Source organism: Struthio camelus, chromosome 5 (genome assembly GCF_040807025.1).
Source record: "Struthio camelus isolate bStrCam1 chromosome 5, bStrCam1.hap1, whole genome shotgun sequence".
Classification (NCBI taxonomy): Eukaryota; Metazoa; Chordata; class Aves; order Struthioniformes; family Struthionidae; genus Struthio; species Struthio camelus.
The window spans coordinates 57,161,380-57,181,323 of NC_090946.1; the positions used below are offsets into that span (position 1 = coordinate 57,161,380).

The 19,944-nt window shown below is 38.7% G+C and overlaps 1 protein-coding gene across 4 annotated transcripts in view; it reads left to right on the forward strand.

Moving 5' to 3' along the window:
* Positions 1-19,944, forward strand: part of MIA2 (MIA SH3 domain ER export factor 2) — a 41,004-nt gene that overhangs the window by 10,811 nt on the left and 10,249 nt on the right. For all 4 annotated transcript variants that reach the window (XM_009670905.2, XM_009670906.2, XM_068946526.1 and 1 more), the window contains 15 exons: positions 2,921-3,052; positions 7,017-7,038; positions 7,154-7,242; positions 7,632-7,703; positions 8,475-8,585; positions 8,912-8,983; positions 9,369-9,473; positions 12,423-12,545; positions 13,092-13,215; positions 14,100-14,146; positions 14,347-14,437; positions 15,717-15,855; positions 17,799-17,900; positions 19,201-19,261; positions 19,589-19,624. In XM_009670905.2, the coding sequence (XP_009669200.2) occupies positions 2,921-3,052; positions 7,017-7,038; positions 7,154-7,242; positions 7,632-7,703; positions 8,475-8,585; positions 8,912-8,983; positions 9,369-9,473; positions 12,423-12,545; positions 13,092-13,215; positions 14,100-14,146; positions 14,347-14,437; positions 15,717-15,855; positions 17,799-17,900; positions 19,201-19,261; positions 19,589-19,624 (1,326 nt within the window). The remainder of the gene's footprint in view (positions 1-2,920; positions 3,053-7,016; positions 7,039-7,153; positions 7,243-7,631; positions 7,704-8,474; positions 8,586-8,911; positions 8,984-9,368; positions 9,474-12,422; positions 12,546-13,091; positions 13,216-14,099; positions 14,147-14,346; positions 14,438-15,716; positions 15,856-17,798; positions 17,901-19,200; positions 19,262-19,588; positions 19,625-19,944) is intronic.

Sequence of the window (19,944 nt, forward strand, 5' to 3'; positions counted from 1 at the left end):
GTCAAGGCCTTGCAGATGAGAACATGGGTAGGAGTGAAACCAGGGAGGATGAAATTTGGGAGATAAAGAGAGAGAATTAACTGAAGAAGTGGGATTAAGTTTAGCACCTTAGGTTTTGGTGCGGGCAGAATGAAGGAGATCTTACCAGACTAAGCGTATAAGAAACAATGCTGCCAGAGGAATGTGAGAAGAGGTAGACGGTTTTGCCCTGTCCCCTCTAAACAGAAGAGTAATAGCCAATAAAGTGGCATGTGGTAAACTTTGTTAATATTGGTACTTTAGTTTAGCTTTGTTTACATTTGGTAATTGAACTTTAAGAACCACAGAATTTTTTGGCTGATTTCCAGTGTACTTCAGTTAATTTTGGCCAAGTCACAGCCTAGGATAAGAAAGCTGAAGCGTTTTTCTTTCTAGTGAAGCAGATTTCATTTCAACGCTCACCGATTGCTGCTGTGGCAGAATTTGCTCTTGTATTAAATAGCCACTTCCACCTTCTCCTTATCAGAGTCTCTTAGATGGTACCAGTTCTGCATGCCAGTCACTCGTGTGGTACTGGGAAAACGGAGCTAGCGTAGGTACTGCAGTTAAGTACGTGAAATTGAGAAAAATCCTAATTTAAGTACAAAACCAGAGTTAGCCATAACCAATGAGATGGAAAAGACTCCACTGCGATGTGGCATTGCAGCTACTGTTTCTTGTGGCAGTGTTTCAGGTCTGTCGGCAACCGGAGCCGCCCCGGGGAAGGGGGGGGGGGAAGGAGGGCGGCTGAGCAGCAGCCGCCACGGCGCGATCCACTCCTAACCGAGGACTTCAGCTTGGGAAACGGCAGCTTACACGCTGCTGAAATACTGCGAAGCATAACGTGGTTCTAGCATTAGTGCTTAAAGCGCGTACCGGCAACTGGCTCTCGCAAGGCAGTTGGGCAAGGGAGGGAGCGTGCCGGGAAACGGGACGGGCCGCTGCCCGCGCCCGGCGCACCTGCCGCCCCTCCCCCGGCCCTGCCCGCCCTGCCGCCAAGGTCGCGACCGGCTCCGGGGCCGCGTGTCTCCCCGGGGCCGTCAGGACCTTTTCCGAGGAAGCGAGTCGCTATTCTTAGGACCTTCGTGTTTGTGTAAAGTTGTGTTGTTATATGACTACTCATGGAAGCAGCAGAAGCAAAGGAAGGGGTGAGTTTCCCTGCAAATAACTCGGCTTTAATGAGGAACGCACTAGTTTCGTAACCACTCGGCGCACGGCGGCGAGGCGGCTGCGGTTGTACTTTAGCCTTTCTCGCAGGCGGGTGCAGCTCCAGGGGCACGGAGGAGCCCGCGGGGCGCCGCTGCCCGCCGCGGCAGGTCTCGCAGGCCCGTCCGGGCGGCGCGGTTCCCTCCGCCGGAGCTGCCCCGGGCCGGGCCGGGCCTGGGCTCCCCGGCGCGGGGCCGGCGCCGCGCTCGTCCGCTCGCAGCGGCCCCGGGAGGTGCACCTGCCGCTCCGCCTACGCTTTTCCCTCAGCTCGGCGCCGGGTTGCTGGGAGCGATCGCGCCTGGTGCCCGAGGCGCCCCCGGCACCTGCTTTCGGCCCGAGCTGAGCGGGGAGCTGGGGCCCGCCGCCGCCGGGCCCGCGCGGGCGCCGCGCTCTCCCCTGCCCCGGCAGTGGTATCTCCCGCTCCGTTTCCGCGGTGGTGCTGCTGCACCCCGCCCGTCCTTGTAGCAGTGGTACAGCCCGCCGCCCCCCGCGGGCCGTCCCGGCTGCTCCCCGCCCCCGGCAGCAGTGGTTTCCCCCCCTCCGCCGGCAGTGGTACAGGCCGGTTGTCAAGCGGCGGGCCGGAAGGGGGCCGCCCCGCCGGTGGCGGCGGCGGCGGCGGCGGTGGAGGTGGCGGTGGGCCCTGCGCCGCCCTTTGCCGCAGTAAGATGGCTGCCGGCGGCCGCGGGGGTGCCTTGGACGTCGCCACCGCCAGCTTGTGGCTGGGCCTCCGGGAGACCGCGCAGCGCTACTGCGGGCTGGCGCTGGAGGGAGCGCGCCGGGTGAGTGCGGCGCTGCTCGCCGGGGACGCGGGGCGGTTGTGCGGGGACCCTCGGCGTCGGGGCGCTCCGGGAGACGGCGCTGCCCGGCGGCGGCCGGCCCTGAGGGACAGGGCCTCGCGGGGGGCCCGGCGGCGGCGGGAGCGTGGGGGGGACTGGTGCTGTTAAAGCTCGCCGTTTCTCTGCGAGCGGAAAGGATCTCGCAAAGCAGACCCCCTGCGAAGAGCGCTCGCTGGTTTTCCTCCTCCCCACCTTGTCTTGAGATAGCGGTAGTTTGATCATCTCATTAAAGCAGTTCAGATTAAGACTTTTCTGCACCTTAACGTACTCTTACATGCACAATGCGTGTAATAAATACGAGCTACATTAAACAGGTTATTTCTTCGCTTTCAGAAAATATTGGTGTTCGTTTACAAATTAATGCATGCGAGTGTATCTTAAATGTGCTAAATCATTCACTGCGTTTGATACGTGGTTTTAGTATACAGTTGTTTGAGTAGATTAATATTTTTGCGTATCTCTAGCTTTTGTTAGAATTTCCTACCAGTACATCATGACATACTTTTTAGTACTGATGCTTTTAGTGGTGAAACATGTAGACAGCCTAAAGAAGATTCTTCTGTAACTGGGAGGTTCAGTAGGAAAAGCTTACAGGGCTTTATCTGACCATTACTGTATTTTGTTTGACCTTTTCTCCTTCCTCTTTTTTTTGGTCACTTTTTTTTTTGGTCACTGAGTATAAATGACTCATTTAAATATCACAGGCTTCTGTTAACCATTCTCTCAAAGTTTTGAAAAAATAATGCACAAATCTGTATTTATTGCCTTAGCAATAAACAGTAAGTCAGCATGTGATGTCTATATGTGTTGAAAGTATAATAATCTTTTCTTTCATTGAAGCTTTTGACTTTCTTTTCCAGGCTGTGGCTTCACTGCCTGAAGATATGAGACCTGGTCCTGATCTGTATGGTTTCCCATGGGAAATAGTGATTTGTGCTGGCGTTGCTGGTGTCTTTACAATTTTCCTGTTTCTGTACAGAGGTTATCAGTCAGTAAGTACTGAGTTACATAGAGATATTTAGGCCATATTAGTATTTGTAACCATTGAAATTGTTACTCTGTTCCTTTCAAGTTATCTAATGTTGCAGGGTTTTATGTCTCCTGTGATTGAATTTAGAATTCCTCTAAAAGAGGAGAGAAGTTGGTATGTAGCCTATTTTGTCAAGAGGGTAAGTGCTTGGATGTTTACTGAATGACTGTTGTTAGAGGAAATGAAATAAAATTAACTGTAGTAAGGCTTCCTCTTTCTTTCCTTTTTTAATTTCTACACCAGACTTGCAAAACCAGTCCTTAAATTATTTTCACGGAGTATGAAATTGGGTGTATCTGTTGCTATATATATTGATCTCAGACTGTCCATAGTTATATCCAGGCCAGGACATTCTTAGATCGGGACGTTCTTAGATCTTTCAAGACAACTGTAAGAAAAAGCAATCTGAATGGATGCTTATCAAGGAAGGCCTTCTAAAACACCTTGGACATACGGATTGCTGTACATTGTAATACTGCTCTGATTTTACTTTGTGTGTTTTGTGAACTGTAAGCTGATGAGTTTGAGAAACGTAGTATTGAAATCTTCTATCACATAAATCAGATAGTGTTTGTGTGGAAAGGTTTATCTTAGATGATGAGTAAGTTCTGATCTGCCTACCTAACTCTTCCCTGCTAATAAAAATGGTCACTGTCCGTAATTCAGTGTACTAAATTTCTCCTCAATGTTTGCATGATCTTGACTAGCTGGAGTGTGATTTTGGTGCGAGGTGTAACAATTCCTGTGTTTTAAGATAGGATGCATAGTATTTTAGTTTTTCAGGTGTGAAAACCTGCCTTGTTATTAAAGTTTCTAACATCCGCTTAGATCTGGAAAAATACCACCTGGTATTTTCAAGAGCAGGGTCCATATTTTCAGGGGGGTTGATATTTGTGTAAGTTAACCTATCTGTAATTTTGAGTCATTCCTTCTGCTTTCTAGTTTGTCTTGGTAACTTTGTTTTCTTTAAAATTGCCATTCTATTTGATTGTATTAGGTTGTATGAATAGGAAGGAAACAGGAGGGTCTGAGTTAGTTGAACTCTTTAGCATTAGTAGTTTCCACAAAAGATGTCAGTCTGTTTAGTCTTTGATCTTGGATATTTTGTGTGGCTAGTAGTATGTCGATGTAAGGCTATTTCTTTTATTTAAATGTCATTGATGCAGAGACTCGGTGAACATACGCCACAGTCTTAAGCATGCAAAACCAGTGTGTTCTTAATGTAAGTTCTATGCTGCCTTGTCATCCCATAAGAGCACAAAAAGACCAAAGCGGACATCAGACTTTTACTATCAGTTAGATGGTATTTAAGGCTGTGTTTAAGGCTTTCTCAGTCACGTACAGTTTCGTAAAACTTGCACCTTTCTCCTGACTTTCGTCATCTGTAAGATTACGTGAACTGATTATTGATTGCAGGCTATGTTCTATATCTTATTCTGCCCAACATAATTTTTTTTTTTTAAATAGGAGTGTTTAACAAGAGGGACCTGAAATCCTTTGAATTTGTGCTCTTTTGATCCTGCAGTGGAATGGTTCCTTTAAGATAAAACTCCCAACTAGTTTAGGAATATCATACAGAACATCTAGTGTGCTTCTCAGTCTGTGGGTGAATATGTAACTAGAAGATGCAAAGTTCTGTACTAAGACCTTTGTTACTTTCTTCAAAACATGAAGTAATGCTGAGAAGGCAACTTCCATGATAGCTTTCCTGGACTGCAGGAACTACCCACTGCCTACCCTAGTAAGGAAGGAAGTTTTGGTGAATAATCTAACAGTAGTCTTAACATCAGTAGCTTTTGAGCTAGAGAATGTAAATACATTACCCATCCTGTTTCAGTACAATATTTTAAAACCAGGATTTTACTTAACTAAGCTTGCAGCAATCATGCTTTGATGTCTTAGATGTTGGTTGATTGATAAATGTTGACAGAGTGCTTCTGGAAAAGCAGGAAACCTTCCACTGAAAAGGTTGAGCTCCTCCTAAAGACCAAAAGAAAAAAAATCAATGCTGTGGGCAACCCAAAACAGTTAAGTGGTTTGCAAATTCAATTTCACTGTGATGCGAAGTCACAGTAAGTTCATAGTGATTGCAGCCACAAAAAGTCTCATTTTAACTGCACTTGAGGATCATTTACTGATCTCAGAAGTCCTGAAGCTTGTCTGCATGCTGCACTTAAAGCAGAGTGGATTTACATTTAAATCTGTTGCCCTCTTAGAAGATATCATGGCATGTCTCCTTTGTCCAGTTTGTTTGTTTCTCTTTTCGTAGTCAAAGTATGAAGGTTCTTGCTTTATATGAGGGCTTTTATATTTAGTCTCCAGGTACAAACCTGATCTGTGAATAGGGCCTCAATGCTATTCAAACTGTGTGAAAGTTTCTTTGAATCTTCTGCCAAACAGTTTTTTTTTTCTTTTGATGAAAGCAATCTTTCAGCTTGCTGTTCCCCTGGCATAGAGCATAGCTGAGCTTGAGATCCTTATAGTTGCGTTGTTTTACCTGCTCCTCTGCTGGAATGAGGGGTGTTGAAACAACACTGTGAGCTTATTATTGTGATTACAGAACTTTGTATGCACTGTTTATTTACCTCACCTCCTCCCCAAAGCTGCATGCAATGTAACATTTGTGGAAGAGTCTGTCAAATTTTGAACATGGTTACAGACTTCCTTTATTGCCATAACAGACTTGAGCCTTCCTAGTTGTCTTTCGCTTCTCTGGCTATATCTGTTCTATCAAAAGGTTAGTCCTTCTGAGGACAGAGAATGTCCGAGGAGACTCAAATGTTGCATTCTTCCTTACTGGAAGCGTCTGGCAGTTGTCATCTGAGTTTCAGTGCTCCCCATATAGGCAAAAGATACTGGCTTTATCTGTTTCAGGAACAGGTCATTCTGAGATTAGTAAGCAGCATCTCTCTGGATGGTAAGAAAAAGGAGTTTCAGCTGAAATCAGTTAAGCAGCAACGAAAGTATTGTTTTCCTGCATGTGGCGCCTGATTTATCACTAAGGTATTAAATATTTAAAAAATTATTGACAACTTCATTGGTCTTGGAACTGTGCTGGAACTGTACCAACTACTCACTGAAGAATGAATGGTTACTTATTCAGGAGTAATGAGGTTTTGTTTTGTTTTTTGGGGGGATGATGGTGATAGGTATGTATATGACCTTCCTCCCACTTCTACTTCTTGGACTCCTTGGTGATCCTGCGGCTTTGAGAAGGGAACTGAAGGAAAAATGTGAGAGGCCCTCGTATGTCAGGTGCATCATCCAGCCTGGCCCTGAGAGGAAAGCAGTGTTGTAAAGTTCTTGTGGGTTCAGCCTACTTCTGCGTATTTTGTCCAGGCCAGTTGTGACAAATTTTGTCTTGTGATTTGCTAGATCTTGATTCTAGGGCACATCTAGATCTTTTGATCTCGTATGGACAGCTGCTGATTTGGCACTTCACCCAGAGCTGCGCCTGAGCTGCTCTGACTGTTAGGTATTGTATGTAAAATGTGTAAGTTTTTTTTTGGTCCCATAAGCAGTTAAGTCTGAGCTGTCATGTAGCCCCTCTCTCTTTGTCCTCCCTTTTTCCTACCCCTTCGGCCCTGCATGACCATAATACTGGTTTGCATAATGGACATGCAGGGCTATCTGATGACTATACAGAGAGGTGGGTCATGAAAGTGCTCCAGGTGAAAACTAACCTCCTTTCTCCCTCCTCTCCTCTCTATTTAATTGGAGTTGGAGAAGGACAAGAACACCACAGCCGTGAAGGGACAGAGTGGAGGATGGGCTTGCTGATTTTTACAGCAGCCTGTATTTATATTTTATTCTTAAGTTTGGCGATTAAACTGATTATGGAAGCACAACATAAAAAATGAATTTTCAGATACTGTGTACAAGTAATTCCTCAGACATATTTTCAGCATTTATTCTTTTTGTTTCAGGTTAGAAGTCGACTTTATGTAGGTAAGCTTATTGCTCATGCTGTTTCCTTGGAGCATGATTTTACCTCTTTTTTTTTCCTTTTTTACTACTTTTAATTATTTGAATATTGCAACATTTAGCCATCTTTCTTTTTTAGGAAGGGAAAAACAGCTTGCTAGTGAAATTACTGAACTCATTGATGACAAATGCAAAATGCTTGAGAAACTCAGCCTTTGCAAGAAAGAGGTAATATTCCTCACTTACTGCTATCTTTTCAAATGTCTCACTTGACAAATTGAACCAATTTCTATATTTAAAGTGTTAAGCCTAAAAGTAAGGTGCTTAAAGCTTTTAAGTGATTTTTTCAAATGCTTTTTTGTCAGTGTATTTTAAGTCTGATTAAGGTGTTAGTGAGTTCTGTCTTAAAGCTTAATACAGTATAGTGCACTGGAAATAACTTTAAAATGTTTTATGCTGCTGTGATAACCTACTGGGGCTAAACTTTTCCTGATTTCCAGCAACATATATGCCTGAATATTTAGATTGTGGTTATATTTCAGACTAGAGCATCACAAATTAATTCTATTAATTAAGCAATTTTTTGCATACATTCTGACATAAAGTATCTCTTCCAGTTTGAAGACTTAGAATCATCTCTGAAGGATGAGAGCTTTGTTAAAGAATCAACAGATGCGTCTTTTTTTGAGGTAGGAACATGAAGTTGAGACCATTTCTATAATTTAAGGCAGTGTTTTGGGAAAATTCTGCATACGTAAGAAAAAAAACTTAATTGTTTCAATTTAGAGTATTGTTTTGCTAATCCTGTCTTTCTGAAAGTGGCGTACAAGCAAGACATTTAAATGAAGAAAAGTTTATGTAAGGATTGCAGTAGAAGTGGAATGGATCATCTGAAAAAACTTTTTTTTTTTTTTACGCTAGAGCAAATCACATATCGAGCAATGTTAAATTGCTTACCGCTCTTTCTGTAGAGATAGCACAGTGCATGAAGTATGTTTTCACATGTCTGATGTGATTTGAATATATCTTGTAACCTACTGGTGCAGTAAAACAAAAAAAAAAAAATTACTGGTACTTTTGAGTAAGAAATACCCATGAACACAGAATAACTTGAATCATAACAAAAATTGGATGGAACTACATTGTTTAGACCCCCCAAACTCAGAATATACTTGTAAAAGAGTTCCAAAAAAGGTGAATCAAATATCTAACGGGTTATTTCCAAATATAGAACAAGCAAATAGATTTATTTCATTCTGCACCTAAGATCCTATAGAGCTAGTTGTTACGTGTTGTTAAAATGCAAGAGGCTACAGTTCTTTGAGATTTATTCTCGATGTGATGATAGCTGTTAAAAGTACTTTGTCATTTTATACTAAAATTATATTTAAAACATACTTGTCTTTTTATGTAGTTAATGTCAACTGTGTTATGCTAACTGTCAAAATAACGTGATTTAGGAAATGCATGAAAAATTGAACAAGTCAAACTTGGAACTCAACCAAGACATAGAGAATCTTGAAAAAGAACTGGAAGAAGAAAAATCTAAGCAGTCAGAAAATGATAAATTGGTAAGAGTAAAAATAACACAGTCTTTGTTGCTACTCAATACATAAGGTATTTTTTCATGAGAAAACATTCTCTATGGAAAAGACAAACTACTCTGTTTTTTTGTTTTAAATAAATTAAAAACTACATTTCCCCTTTTGTCTCCATCCAAACTCACTGTATCTTACTAGAAAAATGGAATCCATAAAGGAAAATGCTCAAAAAAAGCCCTAGTTTTTACTGATGTGGTAGTAGAAGTCTTCTCATCTTGAAAATTAAAACAGTTTTAATGGTTGCCTAGACCAGTCAAATCTGTAGAAGAACTTCTATGAAAGCTAATTATTTTCAGGTGGCTGAAATTCAGAAGAGAGTGGAGTCTTTAGAGAATGAAGCAAAATCTATCCAATCACAAGTTGCTGAGGTATGTCAACGCTTTATATTTTTTCTATTCTCCATGTAGTTACTTTATATAGTTTTGTCCATGAAGAGTGCCTAAATAATATGCTGGGTAAACCAAAAGACTCTTTAAAGCTTAGTACTCTTGTGCAGCTTGATTTAGTAATTTAAATTTCAGATAGTGGGGTGCCATTTGTTGGAAAGTACAGGTACCCTGTATTCTCTTTGCCTTGTTACTCCACAGTGATACATAGTGCCACACCAAGAGCTAAGTTGCGGAAAAAATTTAAGAATACATGCATAGCACAGTCAGAAAAATGAAATATAAACTCCAATAATGCCACTGTGACCCCGTTTTATTATATCATCAAATGTCCTGTTGAAACAACGTACTTTTTCATTTCTCTTAGGCCAAGTCCACCCTAAAAGTATTTCAGATTAATACAGAGAGACTCAAGACATCTGTTCAAGATGCAGTAGAGGAAAACTGTCATCTCCAGGAAAGAGAGAAACAGGTAGGTTCTTTCCTGAGAAATTTCGTATTTTCCTACAGTGGTATGTAAATATGACTTCTCCAAGGAGCTCATCCACAATGAGTTTTTTGATACTGCTTGAGCTTTACGGTAAGTAGGAAAAAAAAAAAAAGAAATTTAAAAAGAAATTAAATAAATGTGTTTGTGGGAAAATATGCATAGAGATCAGTGAGAAGGAGAACACGTGCTACGGTAAGATTAGTAAGAAAAAAGTCTGAGACCTGGAAGAAAACGGAGAGATTTGAGTTAAGTCCACAGCTAAGATCCTCTACAGAGGCAAATGGCAAATGCAGAAAACATTTGCAAACAGAAAACAAAACAAATGGCGAAATTGCAGTGTGTCCAAAAGGTAGATGAGAAACATAGTGTAGTATCCATATGAATGAGCTGGTGGAAAGTCACATAAGTAGTATGAAGGTACAGAAAGGACTGTTACTACTTGAATTTTAGCTGTTTATTTTCCACAGTGTTAGCCAGACCCCAAGAATGATTATTTTGAAATGCTTAGCATGTTTAATAGTTGTCCTGTGCAATAACTAGTTTTACAGTGAAAATATGCCATCTTTTTTTTTAAACATGAAATGTTCTGTGGAATGTTCCGTTTTCATGGGAGTTTGCTTACTTTCATGCCTGACTGATCTCCTTGTTGTCTCTCAACAGTATCCCCCCCCCCACCGCCCCCCATCCCCGGAACTTTCTGGGTTCCAATGTTTTTTTGTGTATGTGTGAAAAGTGTATTCCTTTTCTTCCTCTTCATAAAAATAGGAATTAATAGTATTAAGATAATACTAAGTGCTGGGAATCACTTATATTTTATAGGCAGTCATTTTATATGGAGCAAAAATAGGAAGATTTCAGTAAAAAACAACCCCCAGGATGTAATTAAGTCTTAGCTAAAAATAAAGTTTCTGGAATTCCTTTCAGATGAAATAAACTGGGTATGGTGGTTTCTCAGCCACGTTATTTAGGATGAATTACTACACTTTGTCATTAACAGAGTTGTTTTGCCGTTTTTCTTTTTAGTAATTTGAGCACGTTTATATATGTCGTATTTAGCTATGGTTTTTTGGTAGATGAAGGACCACGCTCATGGAACCTGGAAAGGAAGGAAGAGAAAGTACCTGCTTTGCTTATTAATATTTTCTTACAAGAGGTTGTTGTAAGCAATAAAAATCAGTTTTGCTGTCTTAGAAGATCCATATCCTTTTTTTATTTTTTTCTTTCTTACTTTTTTTTTAAAGATGGAATTTCACTTATGTTCAAAAGGTAACAAAGAGGTTACTTGTTAATGGAAATTAGAGTACTTTCTTCCTCTGTCCACTTGCACTAATTGGTCAAAATCTTCTGGCACATCACATCTTAACCATTATAACAGATGTGCTGTCTGAAAATAGATTTATGATGTGTCAGAGAGAGGATTGGGACCTTTTAGCTTGAACAAGGGAACTGTTAACGAACTCTAAACTTCCTATGTTTGCTTTGGTTTTTGCAGGAACGTTTAAAATGTGTATTGCTTTAGCTCGCTACAAATCCTTGCTGTTTCTCTTTACTGTAATTCTTACAACTATATAAAGTTAAGACAATTCAGTCTCTCTTTGTCTCAGTGTAGAATGATCTCTTAAAGTTTAGTTTCTCTTTGAGGAACGAGATATAATGGTAAAAGCAGTTGCCTGTGTATGTCTTCTGAGCAGTATTAGCATAAACGATATTTTTGTGTTGTCTGTAATACCTAGTTTACATGATGCTACAAATGGATATATGGCATTTACTGCTTGAAATGTGCACTTCTGTGCCAAGTAATGTTCAATTAATTTTAGTCACGTTCCTTTTGTTTTATGCCTTTTACTTCATATTCGTTAAGTGGTGTCCAGGCCAGTTTGTGTATTTGCATGGCGGTTCCCCTGTTTAACTACCATTTCTGTTCTTATTTTTAGTATAAGTGGCTGTTATGGTCTTGTTGCTCAACTTAGTTATCCCTTTCTGGATACTCAGTCCCTTTCAATTGGTTGCCTGTTGCACAGCTATATTCTTTTGACAGAATAAGACAAATAGTTCCCTATGTTTTTATAGTATGAGTATGAGTAATTCATACTCATAGTATGCAGGCGTGGTTTAATTAATTAATATCTTGCAATGCTTATTTTTAATGGACCAGTGAGGTGTTGTAATCCCTTTTGGTGCTCTAAAGAGTTTGTGTAAAATGCAGTTTTACTAGGATACATCTGCAAAGTCAAATCGTAGAATCTACTTGTCTTTTTAGTTAACCGTAGTTAATTAGAAAAATACTTACTCTTAGGTGTTGATTACATACAACTACTGTAACTTTTATTAACGGCGAGGCTCTTTTTAAAATTGGATTTTAAAATGATGTTAAGTGTGGACAAGAGTAGGGCAACTGGGATAGTTTTGCAAGTCATGCGAATTCAAATTGCTATCTAAAAAGCTTCCAGGTTTCCCTCTACCTCTGCCTCTTCTAGGTTGAAAAAGAGCAGGTATAATTTCAGAAGTGGGTGTGCGTGTCGGGGGATGAGTCTTGTTCCCTCCAAGCATTCCCCGGTGTTCATAGTTGTTTGCTATACCTGTTGTCACTGCTTTGTCAATACATTGCTATTGTCTTTTTTTTTTTTTTTAAACTCAGTGAAATATTAACTGAACTGAAATGTTAACTGCTACATTAAAAAAACATCCTCACAACCAATTACAATAGAGAACAATTGCCACTGAAATAATGGGACAATAATGTAAAATTGTTATTTTCAACTCTTGAGTCCCTAACTGTGTAATAGTTTCTCTCTGTTTAATTCTTATTGATGAGTGAGTATTTAAGATTCTGCATGTACATAGATAATATGCATATTAGGCTCAAGTGTTAGTCATCCTTGATTCTTAGTTACAACAAATAACCACAATAATCTGATACTCTCTTCTTAGCTTTTACAAGAGACTGAAGGATGGGGTGAACGATTTACTGAACTAAATGAACAAACTAAAATGTTTGAATCATCTAAAGCAGATATGGAAGAAGTATTGAAAAATAAAGAGAGTCAAGTCAAGGTAAATTATTGTACCTAGTGCTGAATTGAGTTATTTGGACTGATGCTAATCATTAGCAAGTTCTGAGAAAGTCTAACAGCCTCTTCTTATCCTGTTATTCACTAAGCTGTTTCAGTTTTTTTGTGTGTTGTTTCCATCCTCTAATGTCTTATTTTCTGCTAAGCAAACAAGGTTGCTTGGCAGCACAGTTGAACAATCTGACAGCCTTGGAAGTCAGCAGATGAAATAAGGAGAAACGCTTTTAGTTCTGAAGGAGTATTTACTTTCTTGCTTTGGGGTTTGGGTGGGTCCTACGTCTTGCTTAAAAGCATGCTTACTTGGCTCTCTGAAGAGCCTTTCTTAGGGCATTACCTATTAACCTGCAGGTGTGTGTTTTGATAGAAAAGTAATGTTGGACGCCGGGAATGCTGCATAGGAAGTTAGTTTAATCTACGAATGGAACTAAGTAAAGGAGAGAAATCTTGAAAAAAGTAATTGGAATGGTAACCACATTTTCATTGCTTGTATTTTATTTACTGTTCTTGTTTTGTGTGGGCTTTTTCTTAGTCACTAACGCAATACTTACTAAAGATGAAAGACTGGAGTTCAGCCGTAAGAGAAGATGACAGCACTGAAGATAATCACTGGGACACCGATACAAAAGGTGAAACAGAAGATGGAGAGCATTTAGGTAAGGTTTGGCTAGCTTCCCTCTTAAAAAATAATTTAATAGATGTTTTAGGAATATAGAAAGAGCAAACTTCCAGCAACGTTCAAAGATGTATCAGTTTTGTAAAAGCTGGATTTTCAAACCTCACCCAATGTTGGTGTCATGACAGCATGTCAGACAGCTCAGCTGATGCTTAGGCACCTCCAGAGTAACATAGCGTATGCTACTGTAGGGCAATGTGTGTACACAGGTAAAACATCTATGTTATTGTAGAGCAATGTAAAGAACTCGATGCTCAGGCACTTCTGGAATGGCTTAGTATATGTTAGTATCAAACAGGATTCTCAGACGTTTTTAGGTGGAAATCTCTCTTTTACTTCTTCCTGAAACTCCTCCCAGCAGTAGCACTGTAGGTCCACAGAGCCTAACTTCTGCCTCCTTATCTTTACACAGCTGTTGCATATTGCAAGCAGCATGGTAGCCCTGGGAGTCAGTGGGATGTAGATATGGGGCCCCACATAGCAGCAGCAGAGAAAGGCTTTTCTTTCTCCTGGTTCTTGCTGCAACTTCTTTTTATGGCAGGGCTGGTTTTAACACGGGCACAGCCCATTAAATCTGACAGCTTATGCTCTGTTCAGCACCTCTCTTTTAATGCAGACATTCTCAATCTTGCTGACAAACAAAGCGTTAAAATATAGGTGCATATATATATATTTTTTTTTTTCCTTTTTAAAAACTGCTATGCCTATTGTGGCATGTGGGGGATTGTTTAATAAATAATAAATGTCGTAAGTAAAATAATAAAAACAAAACGGTAATAAAAACAAAACAAAGTATCTGAGTAGTAAGCTCTGTCACAAACCTTCCTGTGTTGTTTATGTATTGTATTCTATTCTGTTAATCAGATGATCAGCAAAAACGAACTGTAAAGAAATTGATCTATGCTGCAAAGGTATGTGATTTTAAGAAATGTATGGATGGAGAGGGAGGAAATGGAATAAATGCAATTTTTAGGGTAAGTTTTAGATGCATATAAACATCTAACAGTATAATAAAGTTCAGCTTCTTTTGATATTTAATTTCATATTTTTACATGTAGACAATCTTGTTTCTAGTAATCTCAGTAATCTCACTTTTGTATTTTGATTGTAGTTAAATGCTTGTTTAAAGACCCTTGAAACAGAAAGAGATCAAGTATATTCAAGATTGTCTGATGAAAAGAAAACTAAAGGAGAGCTTACAGGTAACTTAATGTTTTACTTTTAAGATTAATAAGATGATGTTTATATCAAATAATGTTACAGGCTATAAGTATTACTTCCACTAAAAAATGAATTAATTTTACATGCATAGCTGTACTTGATTTTTAAAATATCTGTTTAAGTCACTTAGCTATTTTAAATACTGATTTTTGGAAGCAAAACAATCAAAGTATAACAACGAGTAACGAATGCTAAAGCACTGTTTCTGATTTTTATTGTACGCTGTTGGAGTATAGAAGCTCAAAGTATACTGCCAAGTGATGTTAATAAATCTGTAATACCTTCTTTACAAACATTCTGGACATGAAACAGTGGACTTTGAATTTTGAAACCACTTACTGGAAAACTGCAGTTTGTAATGAGTGCAAGCTGAATACTTCATAAAATCCAAAATTTTGCATTTGGACAATTGAGCCTAAAAGCATCTTGCTCTGTTTTTTCCTTTATTGCATTAGCTGTACTGAGTTATATTTTATAAAATGAAAATGCAGCCGCACTAATTCCAAAAAGGTCTGCGATTAGCTATTGCTTTTATAGACCACAACCAGCAGAGTAGTAGTCGTACTTGAACATACTGTGCTTGGTTGTTATTTGGTTGATGATATATATACTCTCTTATTTTCACAGTAAGCTTGAGGGTTGTTTAAACTGGTTTCTGATGACTTAAAATACAAAATTTTTTTTCAAACAAATTGTAACTGTTCCATAATGGTATTCGAACTTCATTCATTGAAGCACTACATCTTTCTTGAAAAGAGGAACAGTGAATAGGAAATAACGAATAGGGAAAGGAGCATGACAGACCTTTTTTGGCTAGGTGAGATAGTTTGACAAATCTGAGTTATCCCTTCAGGCGACTTGGCAAGACCTCATGTGACTAAATTTTCAAGAATGTATGATGATACAGATCTTATTCCTTTAGTGAATTACTTATAATAATAAAACTCATAAATGAAAGCTTGGATTTTGAATTACAAAACTGCATTATCCAAAGAAGCTGTACCAGTTAGAGGAATCGCAAAGGCTTGATGTTTGGTCAGAGCTGCGCTTTGTGGCAGGTGCAAAGTGGAGTTTCTGTCTTCCCATCAGATAAGCAGTACTGTTTCTCAGTTGTATAACTGATAGAAATTTATTAGTATATATTATTGCTTATATTATTAAAACAGCATAGCATCAGAGAGTATTACAAACTTAAACATTTTTTAATTTTGTAAACTGTGCATTATTCCCAATATAATTAATTGTCTCTGAATTTGACAGAACGCATAGAAAACCTCCAAAGTGAACAAGTTTCCTTGCAGTCTGAAAATGAACATTTTGAAAGTGAAGTTCAAAAGCTTCAGCAAAAGCTTAAAGTCATGACTGAGCTTTATCAAGAAAATGAAATGAAACTGCACAGGTACAAGTTCCTTTTGATCTGTATATTCAACACGTTATTTGATTGCAGTTTTATACTCTTCTTGGTTTGGGGTTTCAACATTACTGAAAGTCTGAATGCTATTTTTCAGAGATTTTTGAGTTAAAAAGACCCTGTTATGTTATACCTTCTTGTATATTTGCCATCAAAGTCATTTTACAGTAACTGTTCCCGTTGAAGTAGTGTTATATTCCTTTAGGACTTTTCCACAAGCCTGTTGCTTCTTGGTTTTTTTCCTTTTCTGAACGAATCTTAGTCTGTGAAATAAGATGGGTGAAGTTGGAAAGCTTGATTTAAAATAAAGATACAACATAATGCATGTATCAAACTTCTTGAAAGAAAGATAATTGGTAGCTGCTTTAATTGTGGGGTATATTTTCTACAGGGAAGAGAGTTTATGTCAGTGGAAGAGTTGTGCTATGTGTAAAACTAAACTTAGAGTTAAAACAGATAGACAAATTAACTGTTATCAGTAAGCAACACAGAATCCCTTTGAATCATGTTATCCCGACAAAGAAAGATACAATATGAGGACTATACTTTCTACCTCCCAGTCAGAGTGACAGTAGGGATTATGGTTTACTCAGTGAAACGAGAAAGGTAGCAAGGACTCAAAGTGCAGTTGGTGGGAATGGGGGGTTGTTATAGTGTATAGCCACTTCAGAAGTGTATGTGTGGCTGGGGCAGGGGAGGGGGCATCATGTTAGGGCATAAAACTAAAATTTGATGAGCAAGAAATTACTTCTTCAAGGAGCAGACCTAATCTGGAAGGCAGCAAGAGAAGGAGCACAAATCTTGGTCCTGTCCTGACCAGTATGCAGCACCTTGTTAAAATGTTACTTTCAGTAATTGATTCTGTAACAGTACATGATGCATAGCTATTTGGTTTCTTGCAGGAGTGACAAGCCCCCCAAAATCCACTACGCTAGCATTTGGTTTTAAAAAGGGAGACAACGTAAAAAGTGAGGAACCTTTTAAAAAGAAACTATGATGGGCAGCCAGAACGGATAATGTTTGCAGACGGCGTGGATGCTATTTAACAACACCCTATTGCAGCTCAGAGCAAATAATGTGGTGCTTATCAAAGATTTTTAAAAGACCAAAAAGGGTTTGGGAGAAGCTGGCATGGTACTCTGGATAGCAGAGTAAAAGAGGTTATTAGTATTAAGAAGGCACCTTTTTAAAAAGCTAGTCATGTCCAAGCAAATAAAAGGAAAATAGAAAAGTAGAGGAGAACGAAATTTGAGGAAAGACACTTAGATCATGTTCAACACATCCACGGTTTAGATGGTTTGATAGCAAAGAACTGCCGTTTAGAGGAGAATGACTAGTTCATGCTATTCTGGACTGTTGTGCAGCCATAGTATCTGTGTGTGTTCTACAGAATTACCTTGTGCCTAATCTGTAGTCTGGAATGTGGATGTTACTCTCTTCAACTCCCTGACCAAGGGTTTAAAAAAAAAAAAAAAAAAAAAAGAGGGGCCCTGGAAAGAATTTAATTCTTCACAATAAAGAACCATTTTCTTCTCTGTAAAATTATTTTAAAATGTAAAGTGTCAGAACAGATCACCGAAAGTTAGTGTAGTTGTATTTTTTGCATGTAGAAAATCAGTGGTTATTACCTAGGGTAGAGGCATTTTGCACAAGGGAAATTTTAATGTTTGGGACTATGGATAATCTTCAGAATTCCTCTTAGGAATAATGGTAATCTGAATGTTTCATAACCTACAGTTAATGAATAAATTAATATGAATGCAAACTAGTGCTATTTCGGTCACTATACATTGCCTGTAAAATTCATTATTGCCTGGATAAATACCAAGTGTTCATCATGCTTATGTAATTTGGTAAGTTTTTCTTGAGAGACTAATACAGAATTGTTGATTTGAAGTAGACTTAACCACAGTTTGTGACTTTTCTTAAAGGAAACTGACAGTAGAAGAGAGAGAACGCCTACAGAAGGAAGAAAAGCTTTCTAAAGTAGATGAAAAAATTAATCATGCTGCCGAAGAATTAAACAGTTACAGGTAATTACAGATTTTGGTTGCTGTTGTCACTTCTTCCAAAGTGGATGAAAGGCAATAGAGAATAGCAAGGCCAGCATAAGTGAATGTATTTTCTTCTAGATTATTTTGCTCTTTTTTGTTATTGTTATATGCTAATTTGCATGTAGTAATACATGCTAAAGGTTGTTTTATTAAAGAATTTGAGTATGTAAGGTCACTCTCGTTTTCTTCCATTAAAGCGCTAATTGTATTGACACGTTAGCTTTAACTGAATAATAGAAGTGGGTCTTTAGGACCCTTTACTGAACAGAGATAAAAAATACTAAGGAAGTTAAAAAGAGAATGCTATGAAATAAATACAGCATGCTCAGTTTTTCTATAGATCCTAACAGATTTATATAGTATAGTTTTAGCATTCTGTATCTGTATCTCCCAGCTTGCCAAGCCGTATTAGTATTTACAAATTCTTCAGTAAAATGTTGTGTCATAGAAATGTTTTATGTAATTGTTTTTAATTAGTTTGCTCTATTTCGGGTTACAAACAGTTGCATGCATCCATTTTGCTTCTGTGTCTTCTCAAAATATGACATAATTCTTCAATCTGTAATGTGTATTTCCCATCTTCCTTCAATGTTTATGGGGACATTGACTGTAATTGAATGATACTGATCAGCAAAACCCCCTGAAGGGTCAATTAGATGAATCCTTTCTCTAGAACGTGGAATTCTTGTAGACAGGCTTCAGTACTAATGCAGGAATACAGGATATTACCCTTTAAGACTCAGTTAAAGGGTGAATTTTGTAGATCTTAATTTTAAAGAGCATTTTAACGTTGCAAATAGAATATAAGCAGTGAATGCATCTTGGGCCAACCTGCTGAAAGAGCGTGGAACCTGGGGAGAGTGTCTACAGGGCAGCTGGCAACAAAGCTGGTATTATGCTTTCTGTGATCTAGACTAATCTTGGTGCAGGTCGCTGTCCCCCAGGACTGACCGTGGTAGACGCTAACAGCACAATGTTCCAGCCGTGTTAGTACATGTGCTGAGCTGGGTAAGGGCTGGCTATTCTTGCATGCAGTAGAGTGATGTGCTTTATATCACAGACGGCCGAGAAGTTTTTTGCATCCTCTTTGTGGAATTCAAATAGGGCTTAGAACTTCTGTTGCTGCTGTCATTTTTCAGTACCTCGTGGTCCTAAGTGACAATACTTCTTTCTAGATACACAATCTCTAATTATACCTTGTGTTTACTATGGTATTTACTGTATTTAAAATTATCTTCCAAAACATACTTTTATTACAATGTCGTATTTTTCCTTATAGGCAACGAGCAAAAGATCTTGAGGAAGAGCTAGAAAGAACCATTCGTTCTTACCAGACTCAGGTATGTGTTTTGTATTACTAAACATCTACACCAAAGAGGAAGGATATTATTGCAAGTGAAATACCACTTCAAGCTAGGTTGCGATACTGTATTTAGCTTTTTTTCTTTCCTTCTAATTAAGGCCATCTAGTTTTGGTTGACACAATTTCGTAGTAGAGATCACTAGATAACCTTTAATAAAAAGTAACAGTTCAGTTTAAATGTAGATGTCTCATAATTATCTACACATACTAAATTTATGAATGACAGTTTATACTTGATCTTAAGTTCTCTTCTTCTACTTGAATAGTGTACTTAGATGATCTAATGAACGTGTCTCTCTAACAGATTACTTCACATGAGAAAAAAGCTCATGATAATTGGGTAAGTTCCAAATACTAAGATTTTTAACTTTGTGCATGAAGTACTGTCTTCCTTTTCAATTATTTGGTCAGCTTGCTTTATCATTTTAAGTTTTTCATTAAAAACAGATAATCAAAAATAACTAAACTGTCACTGTTAAGCTTGCTGATTACTTGCAGAAATACACAAAAGCATGTTAAAAAAATCTTCTTTTGTATAAAATAGTTGCAATAACTAAGCCAGATATCTATAAGCTCAGTAGCATGATGCTCCAACATTATCCGTTATAGCAATAAGTCTACTGGAATAAGATGTTAGCGTTTAACAAATGCCTGATATTT